This window comes from Citrus sinensis, chromosome 6, assembly GCF_022201045.2.
Source record: "Citrus sinensis cultivar Valencia sweet orange chromosome 6, DVS_A1.0, whole genome shotgun sequence".
NCBI lineage: Eukaryota > Viridiplantae > Streptophyta > Magnoliopsida > Sapindales > Rutaceae > Citrus > Citrus sinensis.
Window position 1 is genome coordinate 18912390 of NC_068561.1, and position 17762 is coordinate 18930151.

General features: G+C 32.6%; 3 protein-coding genes and 1 pseudogene across 17 annotated transcripts; 3 read left to right on the forward strand and 1 right to left on the reverse strand.

Annotated features, from left to right (window-relative positions):
- Positions 1 to 1517: 1517 nt before the first annotated feature.
- LOC102629769 (extensin-like) lies at positions 1518 to 2954 on the forward strand. 15 transcript variants are annotated; one of them, XM_052443147.1, is made up of 3 exons: positions 1518 to 2266; positions 2309 to 2350; positions 2393 to 2954. In XM_052443147.1, the coding sequence occupies exons 1-3, from the start codon at positions 1594 to 1596 to the stop codon at positions 2758 to 2760; spliced, it is 1083 nt and encodes a 360-aa protein (XP_052299107.1). In that variant the 5' UTR covers positions 1518 to 1593; the 3' UTR covers positions 2761 to 2954. The 15 variants fall into 15 exon arrangements, with proteins under 15 accessions (XP_052299107.1, XP_052299112.1, XP_052299111.1 ...); XM_052443152.1 differs by having other exon boundaries at positions 1518 to 1954; positions 2039 to 2122; positions 2165 to 2954; XM_052443151.1 differs by having other exon boundaries at positions 1519 to 1996; positions 2081 to 2122; positions 2165 to 2954.
- A 5362-nt stretch (positions 2955 to 8316) lies between these two features.
- Positions 8317 to 9471, reverse strand: LOC102627085 (36.4 kDa proline-rich protein-like). The gene has a single exon (XM_006481382.4). The coding sequence runs from the start codon at positions 9434 to 9436 to the stop codon at positions 8759 to 8761; it is 678 nt and encodes a 225-aa protein (XP_006481445.1). The 5' UTR covers positions 9437 to 9471; the 3' UTR covers positions 8317 to 8758.
- A 3269-nt stretch (positions 9472 to 12740) lies between these two features.
- LOC102627375 (36.4 kDa proline-rich protein-like) lies at positions 12741 to 13542 on the forward strand (annotated as a pseudogene).
- A 2844-nt stretch (positions 13543 to 16386) lies between these two features.
- Positions 16387 to 17468, forward strand: LOC127902967 (36.4 kDa proline-rich protein-like). The gene has a single exon (XM_052443158.1). It carries the CDS (start codon positions 16450 to 16452, stop codon positions 17191 to 17193), a length of 744 nt encoding a protein of 247 aa, XP_052299118.1. The 5' UTR covers positions 16387 to 16449; the 3' UTR covers positions 17194 to 17468.
- Positions 17469 to 17762: the final 294 nt, after the last annotated feature.

Consider the following 17762-nt stretch of genomic DNA (forward strand, 5'->3'; position numbering starts at 1 on the left):
ATCAAGTGAGAGTAGAAATTTGAATTATGCTATAATAAATTGACATGTGATGCCAAATCTTTTAAAGTGATGATACAGTTATAAACTCTTATATAAATTTATTTTGTACAAATTGATGTAGTATTAATTTATTGATTGAATAAAAATATAAAATAATAAAAATAAATCATGTGGATCTAGAGATATTTAATTCAACCAATTTTATCATGCCGCATCAATTTATGTACAAAATAAATTTATACAAAAATTTATAACTATATCATTACTCAATCTTTTAACATGCCCGTCAAAATCCAGCAAGTGATAAAAAAAAAAAAATAAATAAATAAAAGAAGGCCAGGGCAGCGGCAATGTACTTTTATTGCTAGTGGGGTTAAAGCCTGTCAGAGCGAAGTATGCGTACTTGCGTAGTCTATTTCTATCTTCAATGGGGTCCAATTTGAAAAAGAAGAGAAACGAAGAAAACATAACATCTTTTGAAGTTTTGTTCAATCGGTATCCAAAGCACAGGGAAAAAAGAAGATGGGTCCAATGTCAACACATTCTCGCATAATTTTCCATTAATAATTGCACGGCCTATTTCCATATACATTTCATGCAAAATTAAGAGTACATGGGCCCTCGCCCCTTGAAATTTCAATGCATTATGTTGCAACTTGCAAGTTACCAAACTATGCCAAAATTATTTTGTACATTTGTGACCGACACCAGCTGGAAAGGATAGTGGATGGATTAATTTTAATTTGCTTTTGCTAGGCTGCTATGCGAGCACGAAATAAAAATTATTGAGTCCAGAAAGAAAGATCTCAATGTCTTTTTGTCAGCTTATAGTTTTTAAATGCAAAGACCTGTTAAAAAAAATAAATGCTAAGAAAAGAAGATGTGGGTTAATTAATGAGTCACATGCAATTTGAAAGTTGAGCCATATCCTCTCTCAATCACGGGCTCAACAGGGCACAAAATGTTAAAAATGGCCTCAAATCAATCAAGTACCCATTTTCTGGATCGATTTAATTGATTCCCTTGTTGGGTCAGTGTAGAAAAGAGTATCCTCGAAAATCCCTGTTGACACTTGACAGTGAACCCACATGCCTACTACAGTCGGCTTTTATCAATATGTTCACAAAGGTTTGGTAATGTACATGAGAGTAAAAAGATAATGCTTTTGTAAAAAGATAAATTTCTAAAATTTTCTGATGTAAGTAGGTTTTTATAAATTCACGTTCGTGATTACAAGTTTTATGATCTAGCTATGGAGATTATGTGTTTTGCATCTCAGATTGTGAAAGTGAAACAACTTAAATCAATATCTCATTTGTTTAACTATCACAGCCAGCTAGCTAGCATAATTTTCTTAATAGGTAAAAGAGGAATTGTTTTAATATCAATATGTCTATTACTGATTTGAGTTTGTCCCCCCCCGAGCACTATTGTCAAATCGAGACAAATTACGAAAAATAAAAAAAGATAATGCTTGATCCATTAGTTTCTGTTTTCCCTTTGTCTTTATAAGAAGGCATGCATATTCATTCACTCAATACTTGATCCAATACTCTCTCTACTTCGGAGAGTTGTCGGAGTTTAATTTTCACGATGGGTAGAAAACATCCTTTAGCTAATTTCTTGATTCTCCTCTTGAACTTGGGTACGTTACTATCTTCTTTAGCATGTCCATATTGCCCTTATCCTACTCCTCCCCCTCCGTGTCCCCCAACATTTCCACCAAAACACCCTCCGCATGTAAAGCCACCTTTCCACCCCAAACCACCGCATCACAAGCCACCCCATGTCAAACCACCGCACAAGCCCCCGTATGTTCCTAAACCACCTTACACACCAAGGCCTAAACCGCCTTACACGCCAAAACCACCTTATACGCCAACCCCTAAGCCACCATATTTCCCCAAACCACCTTACACACCAAGGCCTAAGCCACCGTATGCGCCAAAACCACCTTATACGCCAACCCCTAAGCCACCATATTTCCCCAAACCACCTTACACCCCAAGGCCTAAGCCACCGTATGCGCCAAAACCACCTTATACGCCAACCCCTAAGCCACCCTATTTCCCCAAACCACCTTACACCCCAAGGCCTAAGCCACCGTACGTGCCAAAACCACCTTATACGCCAACCCCTAAGCCACCCTATTTCCCCAAACCACCTTACACCCCAAGGCCTAAGCCACCGTATGTCCCAAAACCACCTTACACCCCAACTCCTAAGCCACCGTATGTCCCTAAACCACCGTATGTACCATCACCACCTTATACCCCTCGCCCTAGACCACCGTATGTACCATCGCCACCTTATACCCCTAGTCCTAAACCACCGTATGTGCCATCACCACCTTATACCCCCAGCCCTACCCCACCATATGTACCATCACCACCGTATACCCCAAGCCCTACCCCGCCATATGTACCATCACCACCGTATACCCCAAGCCCTAGCCCACCACCACCACCAAGTGGAACACCGTGTCCTCCGCCGCCGCCACCAACTTGTCCCATTGATACTCTCAAGCTTGGTGCATGCGTCGACGTGTTGGGTGGTCTAGTACACATCGGTATAGGCAGCAGTGCAAAGGACGCTTGCTGCCCCGTGCTGCAGGGGCTACTGGACTTGGATGCTGCATTATGTCTTTGCACCACCATTAAACTTAAGCTTTTGAATATCAATCTTATTATACCGATCGCCCTTGAAGTGCTTATTGACTGCGGCAAGCATCCGCCGCCCGGATTCCAGTGTCCTGCCTAATTGGTGACGCTTTCCAGCCATGCAATTGATGAATGCGACTTGTTTGTTTTGGAGATTTTGTCAAAGATAATGACATGTAAGTGCATAAAGTGGAAGTACTTCATGATATCGAAGTTTGTCTTAATATATGTTTTGTTCCTCTTGTGCATATCAAACCAATTATCTTTGGAGCAAAATCTATGTTTTGATGGATCCATACTATCTGCAAGTTTGGGATTATGGGGTGTCAAATAATCACTTATTTGACCCAAATTTTATTTGAGTTGTCCAATTAGTAGTAACCATCAAATAATTTATTATCACACATAATTTTGAGAGTAAATTCTCAATTGACCATTAAAAAAAAAATCACAACCGACAAATTCAAAACAGATACTATCATCTATTTTTATCGTGGAAAGAAATATTAATTATGCATTTGGATTCTGATATAAGATACGCTGATCTTTTGATGATATCTATTTTCGCGCCTACATAATTCAGATTCAACCACAATTTTATTGTTATCCAATAGTTATTAATCAAATATTATATTAAAAAAAAGCACAAAACTTGACCAGCACTGAATTTATAGTCATTGATTATACTAATGGAACCTTTCATTTGATGAATTTAATTGTTCAATGAAAGGTAACTAGCTGAAACAGTTGAAGACGGGGTGATTTCTCACCTCGAAAAGAGAGAGAATTCCCCCAAAGTGCAGCTTGAATATAGGATTTGATTTAATTTAAATTAATTTAATGCTTTGCCCTTAAATAATGTAGAGTAGAAATTGCTCTTATTATTGATTCAAAATCATTAGATATGCATTATACAAACTTTATAGTAATTATTTAATGAAAGAGAATTATTATCATTATCATTTTCTTTCCAGACTGATTAATCAATGATCGCTTTGCAGGAATGGAGCATTATATGAATTTCAGTCCAATAACATTTAAACAGCTCTCTTTAAGAATGAATTTGAGTTTTAGGCTACACAACATAATCTCCGTATCCCTTGATTTAACATGCTAGTTATTAATTGTACGTACAAAAAAAAAATCATGGAGTGATTGATTTTTCCCAAAAAACTGTAGATCATTAAAGAAAATATAAAAAAATAAAAGTTGAAACGAGTGGCCTAAACAGTAATTAAATAAAAATAATAATATTTAATTACGACGGAGTTTTTTTGGCCTCCTTTTTTTTTCCCCCTTTTTTGCATTTCTGAAACGTGTTGCCTGATTTAATAGAGAAAAGGGAAAATTTGATGGTTGAAACTTGGTAATGATTTATAAGTAATTTAATCCCAAGTGTTTAGGGAGAGCAGTGACCTCTTGAAAAATCCTCTTGTTACACTTTTTTTTTTCATTTTTTTCTACTCCTTTATTTATTTATTTTAAATCCTTAATTAATTATAATACATATTTTTTTTTCCCAAAAAAGTTTCTATCAAATTGATAACATGTAGATACACAATGTCAGAAGGATTTCTATCCTTGGTATCAGTCATTGTGGAACAATCCAAATTAATATACAGACAACGAGAAAGAGGAATAAATACCCCTTAGATTTCTCACAATTACTAACATATGCGAGGATTGCTTTTATTATTAATTAGAAAATAGAACTGCGCTTCACGAGGCTTTGAAAAAAAAATTTAGTATTATCATTTTTTTTACTTTATACTTGATGAAACTGATAAAAAATATGAATTAATTTTTTTTTAAGGTGAGGCAGCCTTATAAAAAACAAAAAAAACTATTAGCCAGTAATATAAATAAAGAAGCAACGCAAGATGAAGAATAAAATGAGAGAATATATTATAGAGTGATTTTATTCATTGCAATTGTGTGTGTACAAAACAAAAATATGAGCTCTTCTTTTATAGTTACATAATCACTCCATAAAATTAATGAAAAATTATGGATCATAATTCCTTGTGAGATAGTGGGAGTTATAGGGAAGCTAAAGGTTGCTAATGAGAGATAGTGGGGAGACTAAGAGATATATGTTATGAACATCTACATTTATTTTAATAAATTCATAACATTCCCCCTTGGATGTTCATTACAAAGAATATGACTCATTAAAATCTTTACATAATTGTTATTGTGTAATAACAATCAAATTAATTATGAGAAGATGAAAAGCCAAATCTAAAAGAAAATTTCTCTATTTATTAGATAATGGAGAATATACCAAGATAAGAAATGGTGATGCCACATCACCTCCTCAAGTCCCATCTTTATACATAGACAGTTTACAAACCCCCTATAAATGGAGTTTGCTCTTTTCGATAGCGGAAAGCAGTGGTATTACCATCGTGGTGGGGCAAAATTTAGAAACTGTATTTAGGATAGACTACGATAAAAATATAAAAAGACATAAACTTTTTCAAGAAAACGAGCGACGAGCTAGTTTGGTTGGGAATACTATAATTTTTAAAATAATTGTAATTAGTATTATAGAAAAAATTATCAGTTGTGAAGAAAATCAGTTAAATGTTTAATAAAATTTATTTTTAAAAATGTTATGAGTTATAAAAGCAGTCATATATACTTAGTAAATTTAACTGTTAAACTACTATAAGAATATAAATGATTGAATTAGATGTTAAGAAAAATTTATTTCGATATTTATAAACATGTATATATATATATATATATATATATATATATATATATATATATATATATATATTATTGTGTATAATAATAATTGATAACTAGAAATAAATATTTTATATTATTAATTTTATTTTTATCTTGTTATCTCAATATAATTGGTAATAATAATAATCTCTTTAAAGTTAATGATTTTATTACCTAATTAATAAGGATAATTTTAGATTTTTATAATTTATATAAGGATACATATCAAATTGTATACAATATAAAGTTGATTTTCAAAATCAAATTTTAAAAAGCTACTCATTTCTTACTTTTCAAGTGCATCTGAAAAATTGGATATTTGGATCTGGTTAAATTTTATTTTAAGTTAAAAATTAAATAAAAAATATATATTAAAATTAAATTAAAAATTAAAAATTATTTGTCGATTTATGTTGTTGTTGTATGCTATTCATGTTCAATTATTAATTGTTGAATTATGATTGAATTATATTTGATATTATTAGGTAAATTATTGAAGTTTATTTTAAATTAAAAATTAAATTAAAAGTAAATATTAAAAATTAAATTGTATTTGTGGATCTTTATGATGTTGTTGTATGTTATTCATGTTTAATTATGATTGAATTTTATTTGACATTATTAGGCAAATTATTGAATTTTTAAATTATATGTTAAATTATTGAATTATGACTTTTGCAGATCTAGATATCCAAAATATCTACCCACATCTGTTGCGGATATAACCTGTATCCGGATTCACATATTTTTTTGCTGATTCGGATGTAGATCCAAATGTAGAAATGTAATGCAGATATAGATGTAGATGCACCTACATCAGGATTCGGATCCAGATTTTGCCAACCCTATTTCCCGCACTTTAAAATTCTAGACAAAAAAACTACTAATATATATGGGGAATAATCTTTGAGTGATAATTATAGATTATAAGATTGTGGGGCTTTGATTTTTTTTATAATTATATAAGTGTTTAGTTGAATTTGTATTGAAAAAAATAATTTTAACTTGGGTTATTTATGTATTTTCAATTGAAAAGGGGTTTATAAATACTTTTGTGGGGCTGTTAATAACAATACTTCTTTTTCTTTTGGGGCGTGGGGGGTGGGCTATAAGTATGGGCCATGGCGATCTAGCATGTCCTCATTGGCACCCTAAAAAAATCCTCTTAGAAATTTCATTTTCAATTATATTCTATTTAGTGGCAAAGATAATATTTTTTTCCCATTAAATAGACAATCATTTCATTTATAAATATTTCAAGTTCTAATAATTTTCTCACTCTTGAAGTCTTAATATTTGTATTCTTCTCTTCAAACTTTCTTTATTATTTAATTTCTATAAAAAAATCTAAAAGAAAAAGTAAGAAAAACCTTATACTTAGAAAAAGTAAGCAAAAGCTTATTATACATATAAGCTTTGGGTGGAGCAATTAGTTTGAGAATCCTCAAAATTATTTGAAGTGGGATAAAATTTTATTTAGAGTAATGATATAGTCACAAACTATTGTACAAACTTATTTGTACACACTGATGTGGTACGATAAAATTGGTTAAATTAAATATCTCTTGACCCACATGATTTATTTCTATTATTTTATATTTTCATTCAACCAATGAATTAATGCCACATAAGTTTGTGCAAAACTAAATTTATACAAGAATTTATGATTGTATCATCACTCTTTTATTTAATTTATTTTCCATTATGTTGTATCCTAATTTGGTTGCGATGTTTATTACAAGAATTTTGTTTTCGATTATAGAATTACTGTGCAAGTAAAGTAAATTGCAAAGAGAGAGAGAAAATGTAAGTGGGTTAATCTTAATTCTATTAATATTTGTCCTTAAATATGTAATATAATATAAGCAGAGTTTTATGAGATTAATAAAGGGATGCCAATAGTCAACTGGTTAGGCGGGTCCCCTACCTGTAATATAAATCATCAAATGAAACGAATACACAAGGAGGGGGACATAAATCAAAACCTCAAAAAGTAACTAAAAATACACGAATAACTAAAAAAGAATAAAGACAACAAAAAGAAAAGGAAAACCATAAATGCTAGCATCTTATGTGAGAAACAATCTATGCATCCAAATGGAGAATACCAAATAAGTCTGTAGGAAGATCTTAAGGACATAAGAAACACTGACTAGATGAGACCACGCCCAATTGACCAAAAAATTAGCAGCAGAGGTAACCTTACGAAACAGTTAGCTCTTATAGTTTATACATGAGCCAACCTACTAAATTTTTCATTCAATGTTAAACTCATCTTGCCAATTATGCCAATGACACAATCTTGGGCGTTTATATAATTTCAATAAGAGCGATAAAAGATTTTGATTGCAACAAAGTATTTATACATATTGTATTTATATCAATTAATTGAGTAACGGCTCTAGCATGGTTTGAACCCTCCCGACTCTTATATATATATATATATATATATATATATATACACATATATAAATGTTTCAATCCGGAATTTTAAAGTGCGGAAACGTCTGGGAAAACGCATAAACCGTGCGGTTTAAGCGCTTTAAGTTTTAAACCTTTAAAATCCCGCGGTTTTAAAGTTTTCCTGGACGTTTCCTGCACTTTATGATCCCGGATAAAAAATATATATATATATATATAAGAGTGTTGGTATAACAATATTGTATAATAAATATTTAATTAGTTTAACATTCGTATTTAATAACCACCAATCAGTTTTTGATTAGATAAGATATAAAAGGGTTGCAATTTTTATTTCATATTGTAATGATAGCACTATCAAAATACAGTATAAATATAAGGATTAAAGTTCTCTCCTGATCTAAGCATTCATGACCTTTTAATAATCTTATTCCATATGTCATGTAGTAATAGTGCATGGATAGAATATATTTTAAATTTATTAACCACCAATCAACACATAAATTTTTATTTAGAAGAAGTTCAGATCAACATATCTTAATCCGTGAACATAATAGAGATCGAAGAGAAACTAGAACTCAAATAAGAAAAAAAAGCCTTACAACTTCATTTAATAAATATTAAAAAAGCCTTACAACTTCATTTAATAAATATTAATTTTTACAACATATATATTAGATTCACGAGCAACAAGGGATCAATATTGAACAAGACATGCAATTATTACATCGAGACATCCATGTGTCTTCAAGTATTATACGAACTTGAAGCTCTCACACGTTATTGTTATTCTTTTATGAGAAAATAAACGAAACTAGTAACATATAAATTATTAATATGGTCAATTAATATATATATATATATATATATATATATATATATATATATATGTATGTATATATATTTCCCTCAGAAACTGCATATGCGTGGGGCGTCACTAATTAATTAATGGGCGGACACTGAAATCCTGCTGGCGGATACTTGCCACAGTCGTTGACAAGTACTTGCAGGGAGATGGGTACGAGAAGATTGATGAGATTTGGAGCCTTAATTCTAATGGCAGTGCAAAGACATATTGCAGCATCCAAATCTACTAGCCCATGAAGCAATGGGCAGCATTTCTCCTTAGCACTGTCGCCAAGACCAATCTGAATTAAACCACCAAGAACATCGACGCATGCACCAAGCTTGAGAGCATTAATGGGACAAGTTTTTTGTTGTTTTGGTGGCGGTGGGTATCTCACGTTTGGTGGTGTTGGTGGCGATTTTACAACTGGAGGAGGAGTTGGTTTTTCCTTTGGCGGTGGTGGTGGTTTCACAACTGGAGGAGGAGGAGTACTGGGTTTCACCTTTGGTGGTGGTGGTGGTTTTACAACTGGAGGAGGAGTGGTTTTCACCTTTGGTGGGGGTGGTGGTTTTACAGCTGGAGGAGGAGGAGTTGGTTTCACTTTTGGTGGGGGGGGCGGCGGCTTAGGGCTCAGCGAATGAGGCGGTGGGGGACAATTTGGTGAAGAAGGAGGAGGAGGGGTTGGTTTGGAGCAGTCACAAGCTAAAGAAGAGAGCAAAGCACCCGAGTTCAGGAGGACAATCAAGAAACTAGTTAATTGATATTTGCCCATGATGAAATAATTTCGAAACTCTCTAATGAACTAACTAGCTAGGGTTTGGAATGCATTCACTATTGAATGAGTGCCTTTTTATAGAGAGTAAGAAGTTTGGGATTTTAAAAATTTTTCAGTTTTAATTCGTTGATCCATAGACTTAAGGGCAAAGTACAACCCAAGCCAACTCACGAATGGACAGATAGACAGACATTATATATTTTTTTTCTTTAATGCTTGGAACATGGGATTGATTATCGTTTTAAGGAAGAAGATTCGATTGATTATTTAACCAACAAATTGGTATAGTTAATTAAGCGTATTGTTATTATAATTTGAAACGTAAAATTTGCAATTAATCTCTAGCAAATGCAAAGCTTAAAACTCTAACTTCTGCATTAGAATTTCGAAGGGCGTGGGGACCTGTACTCTCAATTTCCCATGAATATTTGCAAGCTGTTCAATCATTGAAGACGAATGCAAGCAACAAGCATCTTGCGGGGACACTTCTTCATTTTTCTTTGGGCCGTTGCATGATAACAATATTTATAGTTATATTATTAGCCCATTAACTAATCTTAATATTAGATATTTTAACCTATTAACTAATCTTAATATGAGATATTTTTGTTAGTAATTTTTACTAGTCCTTGTCATGTATAAAGTAGACCCACTAGTACACAAGTAAGAGTCTATTTCATGTAAAAATTAGCTCAAGAGTTGAGAGTTGTCTCAAGTTTATATTTAATTCAATAAGTTTTCTCAACCTATCTTAGATTTTTTCCTTATCATCCCCATCACTTGCAAACCAATATATCTTTTTTTTTTTGTCGTTATCATGCGGAAAATACATAGTATCTGCCAACTTGTGCATAACTATGAATCTCATACCATATAAAGGTATGCGAGTCTAATTCATACTCTAAAATTAACTCAAGAGTTAAGGACTGCCTCTAATTTATATTACTGGTTAAGTAACTAATCTCAGCATATGGTGGCTCCACCAGAGGAAAGTGTTATGCACATATATACATAAATTCTAATGAGTAAAATTATTCATGATGATACAACCACATTAATGGATAATCAGTAGTAATTGAACCATGAAAGTGTCATTCTTCGTTTAAGGGTGCCTTTGACATATTGTTTGCAAAAAAAAAAAATGCTCAAAAAAGCCCCAATTAAGGATGTCCATTGTACCCACATATGTAAGCATATGTGAGTTCTGAAACTCTTCAAAAAAATAAATTTATATTATTCGGAGCATAAATTTATCTTGGAGAGTTTGGAGCAGATTTGATTTGGGTTTTCGTAAAATTTAATATTCAAACAACTACTACTTCTTTAAAAGAATAAATAAACAAATAAATAAGGTGAATGATTTTTGTTTAATTAGTGTGGTCATTAATTATAGCGATATTGAAATTTTAATGCATGATCTTCTAAGATTTGTTTTAGTTTTGAGATTTCAGATCATAGTTGTTTGATTTATATTTTATTATTTTGTGTTTTCAAATCTTCGTGTAAAAATGTCAACTACTCTTGCGCAAATCTTGCTTTGTCCATCTTTAAAAGATCTGAAGAAGCTTCGATTGCTCCCAAACTTTTAGAAAGAATTCAAAAATATTAATATATACCGCATGATATGCTCTCACTGTTTAGAAAAAAATGTACTGCTAGAGTTTATTTTTAAATATTCTCAAACTGCATTCTGTTTTCTTACTATATTTTGGGAAAATCAGTATAATTGAGATGCGAATAAGGTCGACAATTATACTATTAAAATGCAATACATGTGTTATTTACGCATTGCTTATCTAAATAGTTTGTTTTATTTGCGCAATATATATATATATATATATAGTGTATAACGAGGATTCCCAATCTTTTAAATATAATAAATATGAAAAATCGTTCTTCGTTTCTTGCATGGCCATTTTAATAAAGCAGGTTAAGTTAACGTGAAGTTATATTTTTGATCATTCTGCCATCTGAAGTAAGACCACAAAGTCGTGACTATTGTGTAAAAGAAAAGTGAAAACAGATCAAAGGTGAACAGTTTGACCTATAATTTCTCTGTTAACAAAACTATAATTATTTTTTATCGAACCCAAAAAAAGTAAAAAAAAAAAAGTGTCCAATAAGCATTTAGCCTCAATAATTGCATGCATGCACAGATAATGTTCATGAAAAATCGACAGTGTTGATGCAAGAATTTTTGTGCACCAGCAGGAAGGCCGAATAACCTTGGTGGTGAGGATCCTGGGTAAAATACCGGAGATGGAAAATGCGGTTGCTAGCTTTTGAATTGCTTTCATAGATACGAAATATATCCAATGATACAGTAAAGAAATAACATATGATAGTAACAAGCCAATTAGCTAGATCTCTTCTTTTTAAGCTGACCTTGGTCTTTGTCACCTTGATGATAAGATCCTTCGCGGTAGAAATAGTAAAGAACAGGTAAGGATCTCCTCATGAAGCTATTTGGAAGTCAATAAGTAATGGTGAGGTCAGCAAGAACCTTCTCTCTTAATTAGTTGGTCTTCCCTCTCTCCTCGATCATCTCTTCAGTTATATGGGTGCTATCTCCACGAGTTAAAAGACTTATTTGTGTTCTTTTTTGTAGAGAAAATAGAATATTCCTGTGTTACGTTCTTCATTCTTAATCCATAGTTCTTCTGTTGGACATTTGTTCTATTTTCGTTAGTTGTGATTCCTCATCCTTAATCTATAACTCTTCTATTGGACACATGTTCTCCTTTCGTTAGTTGTTGAGATTTCTTAATGAAATTTTACTATAAGAAAAAAAAAATAGTAAGTAGAGATTAATAAAATCACCTTAAGTACTTTTTTGAGATAAAAATCACCTCATGTACTTTAGAAATGATTAACTTAGTTTTTAAGTTATTTTCATATTTAGATATTGAGCATGCTGTCGTATATTCTATTTTTTTTTATATCCACATGGTAGCATTTTTTTTTTTTTTTTTTTTTTTTTGTTGGTATAACAGATAATATATGGCCCTCGCACCTCGCTCTTTGAAATTCTAATGCATCGGATACAAGGTAATTCATAATTTCATATCAAAAAGACAATTTTGATAAGATAATCTTCGATACTCTCATTGATGATGTGAACCCTCACCCGCAGCCTCTGCAGTAAAGCCTTCACTAGCTGGCTAAGCCTTTAATTAGTAATGACACATTAATAATATGATCAATCGACCATTGATCTTCTTGGTACCACAATGAATCCCATGTTTCAAGCATGCAAGGAAAGAAAAAGGTAAATGTCTGTTTATCTGCCCATTTGTGAGTTTGCTTGGATTTTCTTTCAAGCCCTCGAGTCAATGAAGCAATTAAAATTAACGAAAAAGTAAAACGACCCAAATTCATAACTCTCCCTATAAAAGGGCATCCATTCAGTAGTGGATGCACTCCAAACCAGCCAGTTCATCAGGGAGATTTGAAACTATTTCATCATGAGCAAACATCAATTAACTAGTTTCTTGATTGTCCTCTTGAACTTGGGCACTCTGGTCTCTTCTCTAGCTTATGACTACTCATATAATCCTCCTCCTCCTCTTCCTTCACCAAGCTGTCCCCCACCGCCTCAGTCGCCGAGCCCTAAGCCGCCGCCGCCACCACCAATTGTTTACCCAAATCCTTGTCCCCCAGTTACAAAACCACCACCCACGCCAGAGGTGAAACCCACTCCTCCTCCTCCAGTTGTAAAACCGCCACCACCACCACCACCAATTGCAGGATACCCACCGCCACCATAACAACAAACTTGTCCAATTGATGCTCTCAAGCTTGGTGCATGCGTCGATGTCCTTGAAGGTTTAATTCACACTGGTCTTGCTCGCAATGTTAAGAAGAAATGCTGCCCATTGCTTTACGGGCTAGCAAACTTGGATGCTACAATATGTCTTTGCACTGCCATTAGAATTAAGGCTCTGAACCTCATCGATATCCTCGCACCCTTCTGTTTGCATGTACGTGTCACCGACTGCGACAAACATCCGCCAGTAGGATTTCAGTGTCCTACCAATTAATTGGTAGTTTGCGTGCAAAGGAGATCTTAATAGATCATATTAATAATTGCATGTTACTAGTTTCGTTTATTTTCTCATAATAAAATAATAATAATAACGTGTGGGAGCTTCAAGTTAGTAGTACTTGAAGGCATGCACGTGCGTATGCCTTATCCATCAGTGATGTCGCTTATCAGTTGTAAAACCAATATTGTACGTTGTGCAATCCAAATAAGAAAAAAAAAAAAAAATGAATGTTGTGGAATAAATATTATTTACTGACAAATTGTTTGGCATTTATTTTAGGGAGAGTGACATTTTATTTCTTCTTAAAATTTATTTCTAAGACTTTAACTTTTAATATATGTTTAATACACCATTTTTTCAGATGTTTGAACAGTTACTAACAAAATACAGTTTTGAATGGTAAAAGTTATATTTTAATAAATAATTTAATTAATTTTTAATCTGCAGAGGTTTGGGCTAGCCAATTTGGACATGAAAATGTCACCTTTATTCTTCAACCTGTATTTTTTCTATTGTCGTTTTAACTCCAAAGATGAAATAAGATAAAGAAAAATTAAAAAAAAAAAGCTACTAGGGACTAAATAGATAAATAGAAGGTTTAGGAGGGATTAAAATACTATTCTTTTTTTACTTTCTATATTTTGAGTTAAGTATTTATTTAGGGGTAAAAGCTCATTTAGTCCCTGTATTTTAAGATTAGTGTCCGTTTTGTCCCTATATTTTTAAAAATACCTCGAAACATCCCTGCCGTTAAAGTATTGATACCCCTACCGTTACTTTTTTTTTCTTTTGGCTTACTTTTACAATATTACCCCTTTATAATAATTTTTTTGTTTGGACATTAATAAAAAATAATTAAATTACCAACTTAACCCTAGAAAATAAAAATAAAAATTATATTAATTTTTTTGCAAGCACCATTTGCACACTTGGTAGTTTGCATATAATTTTTGACAATTAAAATTAATATATATTTTTTTATTTTTTAGGGTTAAATTGGTAATTTAATTATTTTCTTTTTATTAATATCCAAATAAAAAATATAATAAAAGGGTAATATTGTAAAAGTAAGCCAAAAGAAATAAAAAGTAATAATTTAATTTTTGACAATTAAAAATTAATATAATTTTTTTTAGGGTTAAATTGGTAATTTAATTATTTTCTTTTTATTGATGTCCAAACAAAAAAAATTATAAAAGGGTAATATTGTAAAAGTAAGCCAACAGAAATAAAAAGTAATTGTAGGGGTATCAATACTTTAACTGCAGGGATGTTTTGAGGTATTTTTAAAAATATAGGGACAAAATTGATACTAATATTAAAATACAAGGACTAAATGAGCTTTTACCCTTTATTTAGTCCATATATTTAAAAAGTATCTCAAGACAATCATGTTGCAAAACATGTTACACTCCTATCCTTTCTTTATCTTTTATTTTACAATAATCCATTTGCAATGATATTCTTGAAGATATTAATAAATAGGAAAAAATAGAAACTTATCAAATTAACCTTAAAAGTAATATAAAAAATTACACAAACTTTTATATTATTATTTTCCGTTTAGGATTCATTTAATAAATTCATTTTTTATAAAATAATTATTCATAAGATTGTTGTAAGGTTATTAAAAATTATTTTAATTGACTGATATTAATTTGTTTATAAATCATTATTAGTAAAATTGTTGTACGGTACAAAAAATACTATTTATTTCACATAGATATTTATTGGTTAATTTACTAATAAATAACGAATAATTAATTTACCAATTAACTTTTTTATAGATAAATTAATTAATGTCAAGAATATTGTTGGAAGGGTTAAATAGAAAGAAAAAATAAGGGTAATAATATAACGTATTTAACTACAAGAGTGTTTTGAAGTATTATATGAGTGCCAAAAGACTTATTTGTGTTATTTCCACGAGTTAAAAGAATTATTTGTGTTCTTGTTTGTAGAGAAAGTAGGATATTTATGTGAGGGAAACCTGTGGTGCAACTGTGGTACCATATCACAGTTGCATCCAGCCGTTGGATGTCAGTAAACCCCACCAATCTAAGTATATCCAACGGCTGGATGCAACTATGGCACGGTACCACAGTTGCACCGTAGCCTGATCCATTTATGTGTTATGTTCCTCATTATTAATCCAAAACTCTTCTGATGGACATGTGTCCTATTTTGGTTGGTTGTTGATTCCTCATCATTAATCCGTCGCCCTTCTATTAGACATGTGTCATACTTTCGTTAGTTGTTGAGATTTCTTGATGAAATTTTGCTGAGGAAAAAGACAAAATAGTAAGTAAAGATTAATAAAATCACCTCAAGTACTTTTTTGAGATAAAGGTCAGCTCATTGCTTTAGAAATGATCAACTTAGTTTTTAAGCTTTTTTCATATTTAGATATTGAGCATGCTGTCGTATATTTTATTTTTTTTTATATCCACATGGTAGCATATATTTTTTTTCTTTTTTTTTTTGGTATAACAGATAATATATGGCCCTCGCACCTCGCTCTTTGAAATTCTAATGCATCGCATACAAGGTAATTCATAATTTCATATCAAAAAGACAATTTTGATAAGATAATCTTCGATACTCTCATTGATGATGTGAACCCTCACCCGCAGCCTCTGCAGTAAAGCCTTCACTAGCTGGCTAAGCCTTTAATTAGTAATGACACATTAATAATATGATCAATCGACCATTGATCTTCTTGGTACCACAATGAATCCCATGTTTCAAGCATGCAAGGAAAGAAAAAGGTAAATGTCTGTTTATCTGCCCATTTGTGAGTTTGCTTGGATTTTCTTTCAAGCCCTCGAGTCAATGAAGCAATTAAAATTAACGAAAAAGTAAAACGACCCAAATTCATAACTCTCCCTATAAAAAGGCATCCATTCAGTAGTGGATGCACTCCAAACCAGCCAGTTCATCAGGGAGATTTGAAATTATTTCATCATGAGCAAACATCAATTAACTAGTTTCTTGATTGTCCTCTTGAACTTGGGCACTCTGGTCTCTTCTCTAGCTTATGACTACTCATATAATCCTCCTCCTCCTCTTCCTTCATCAAGCTGTCCCCCATTGCCTCAGTCGCCGAGCCCTAAGCCGCCGCCGCCGCCACCACCAATTGTTTACCCAACTCCTAGTCCCCCAGTTACAAAACCACCACCCCCCCCAAAGGTGAAACCCACTCCTCCTCCTCCTCCAGTTTTAAAACCACCACCGCCGGCGCCGCCAAAGGTGAAACCTCCTCCTCCTCCTCCGCTTGTAAAACCGCCGCCGCCGCCGCCAAAGGTGAAACCTCCTCCTCCTCCTCCAGTTGTAAAATCACCGCCGCCACCACCGCCAAAGGTGAAACCTCCTCCTCCCTCTCCAGTTGTAAAACCACCACCACCACCAAATGTGGGATACCCACTGCTACGAACACAACAAACTTGTCCAATTAATGCTCTCAAGCTTGGTGCATGCGTCGATGTTCTCGGTGGTTTAATTCACATTGGTCTTGGCGACGGTGCTAAGGAGAAATGCTGCCCATTGCTTTATGGACTAGTTGACTTGGATGCTGCAATATGTCTTTGCACTGCCATTAAAATTAAGGCTCTGAGTCTCATCGATATTCTCGTACCCATCTCTTTGCAAGTACTTGTCAGCGACTGTGGCAAACATCCGCCAGCCGGATTTCAGTGTCCTATCAATTAGTTGTTGACGCCCCATGCATATCATGCAGTCTACGTGAAAAGGAGATATTAATAGGTCGTATTAATAATTGCATGTTACTAGTTTCGTTTAATTTCTCATAAAAAAAAAATGATAATAATAACGTGTGAGAGCTTCAAGTTAGTAGTACTTGAAGGCACGTGCATGTGTACGTTTGTCTTATTCAACAATGGCATCGCTTATTAATTGTGACACCAATATTGTATGTTGTGCAATCCAAAAAAGAAAAAAATGAAAAATGAATGTTGTGGAATAAATATTATTTATTGATAAATTGTTGGCATTTTTTTAGGGAGAGTGACATTTTATTTCCTCTTAAAATTTATTTTTACCAGTTTAATTTTTAGTAGATGTTTAATACCCTATTTCATTCTGATGTTTGAACAGTTATTAAAAAAATACACTTTTGAAAGGTAAAAGTTACATTTTAATAAATAATTTAACTAATTTTAATTTGCAGAGGTTTGGGCTAGCCAGCTAGGACATGAAAATGTCATCTTTATTCTTCAGCAATGTATTTTTTTCTATTATCATTTTAACTCCAATGAGGA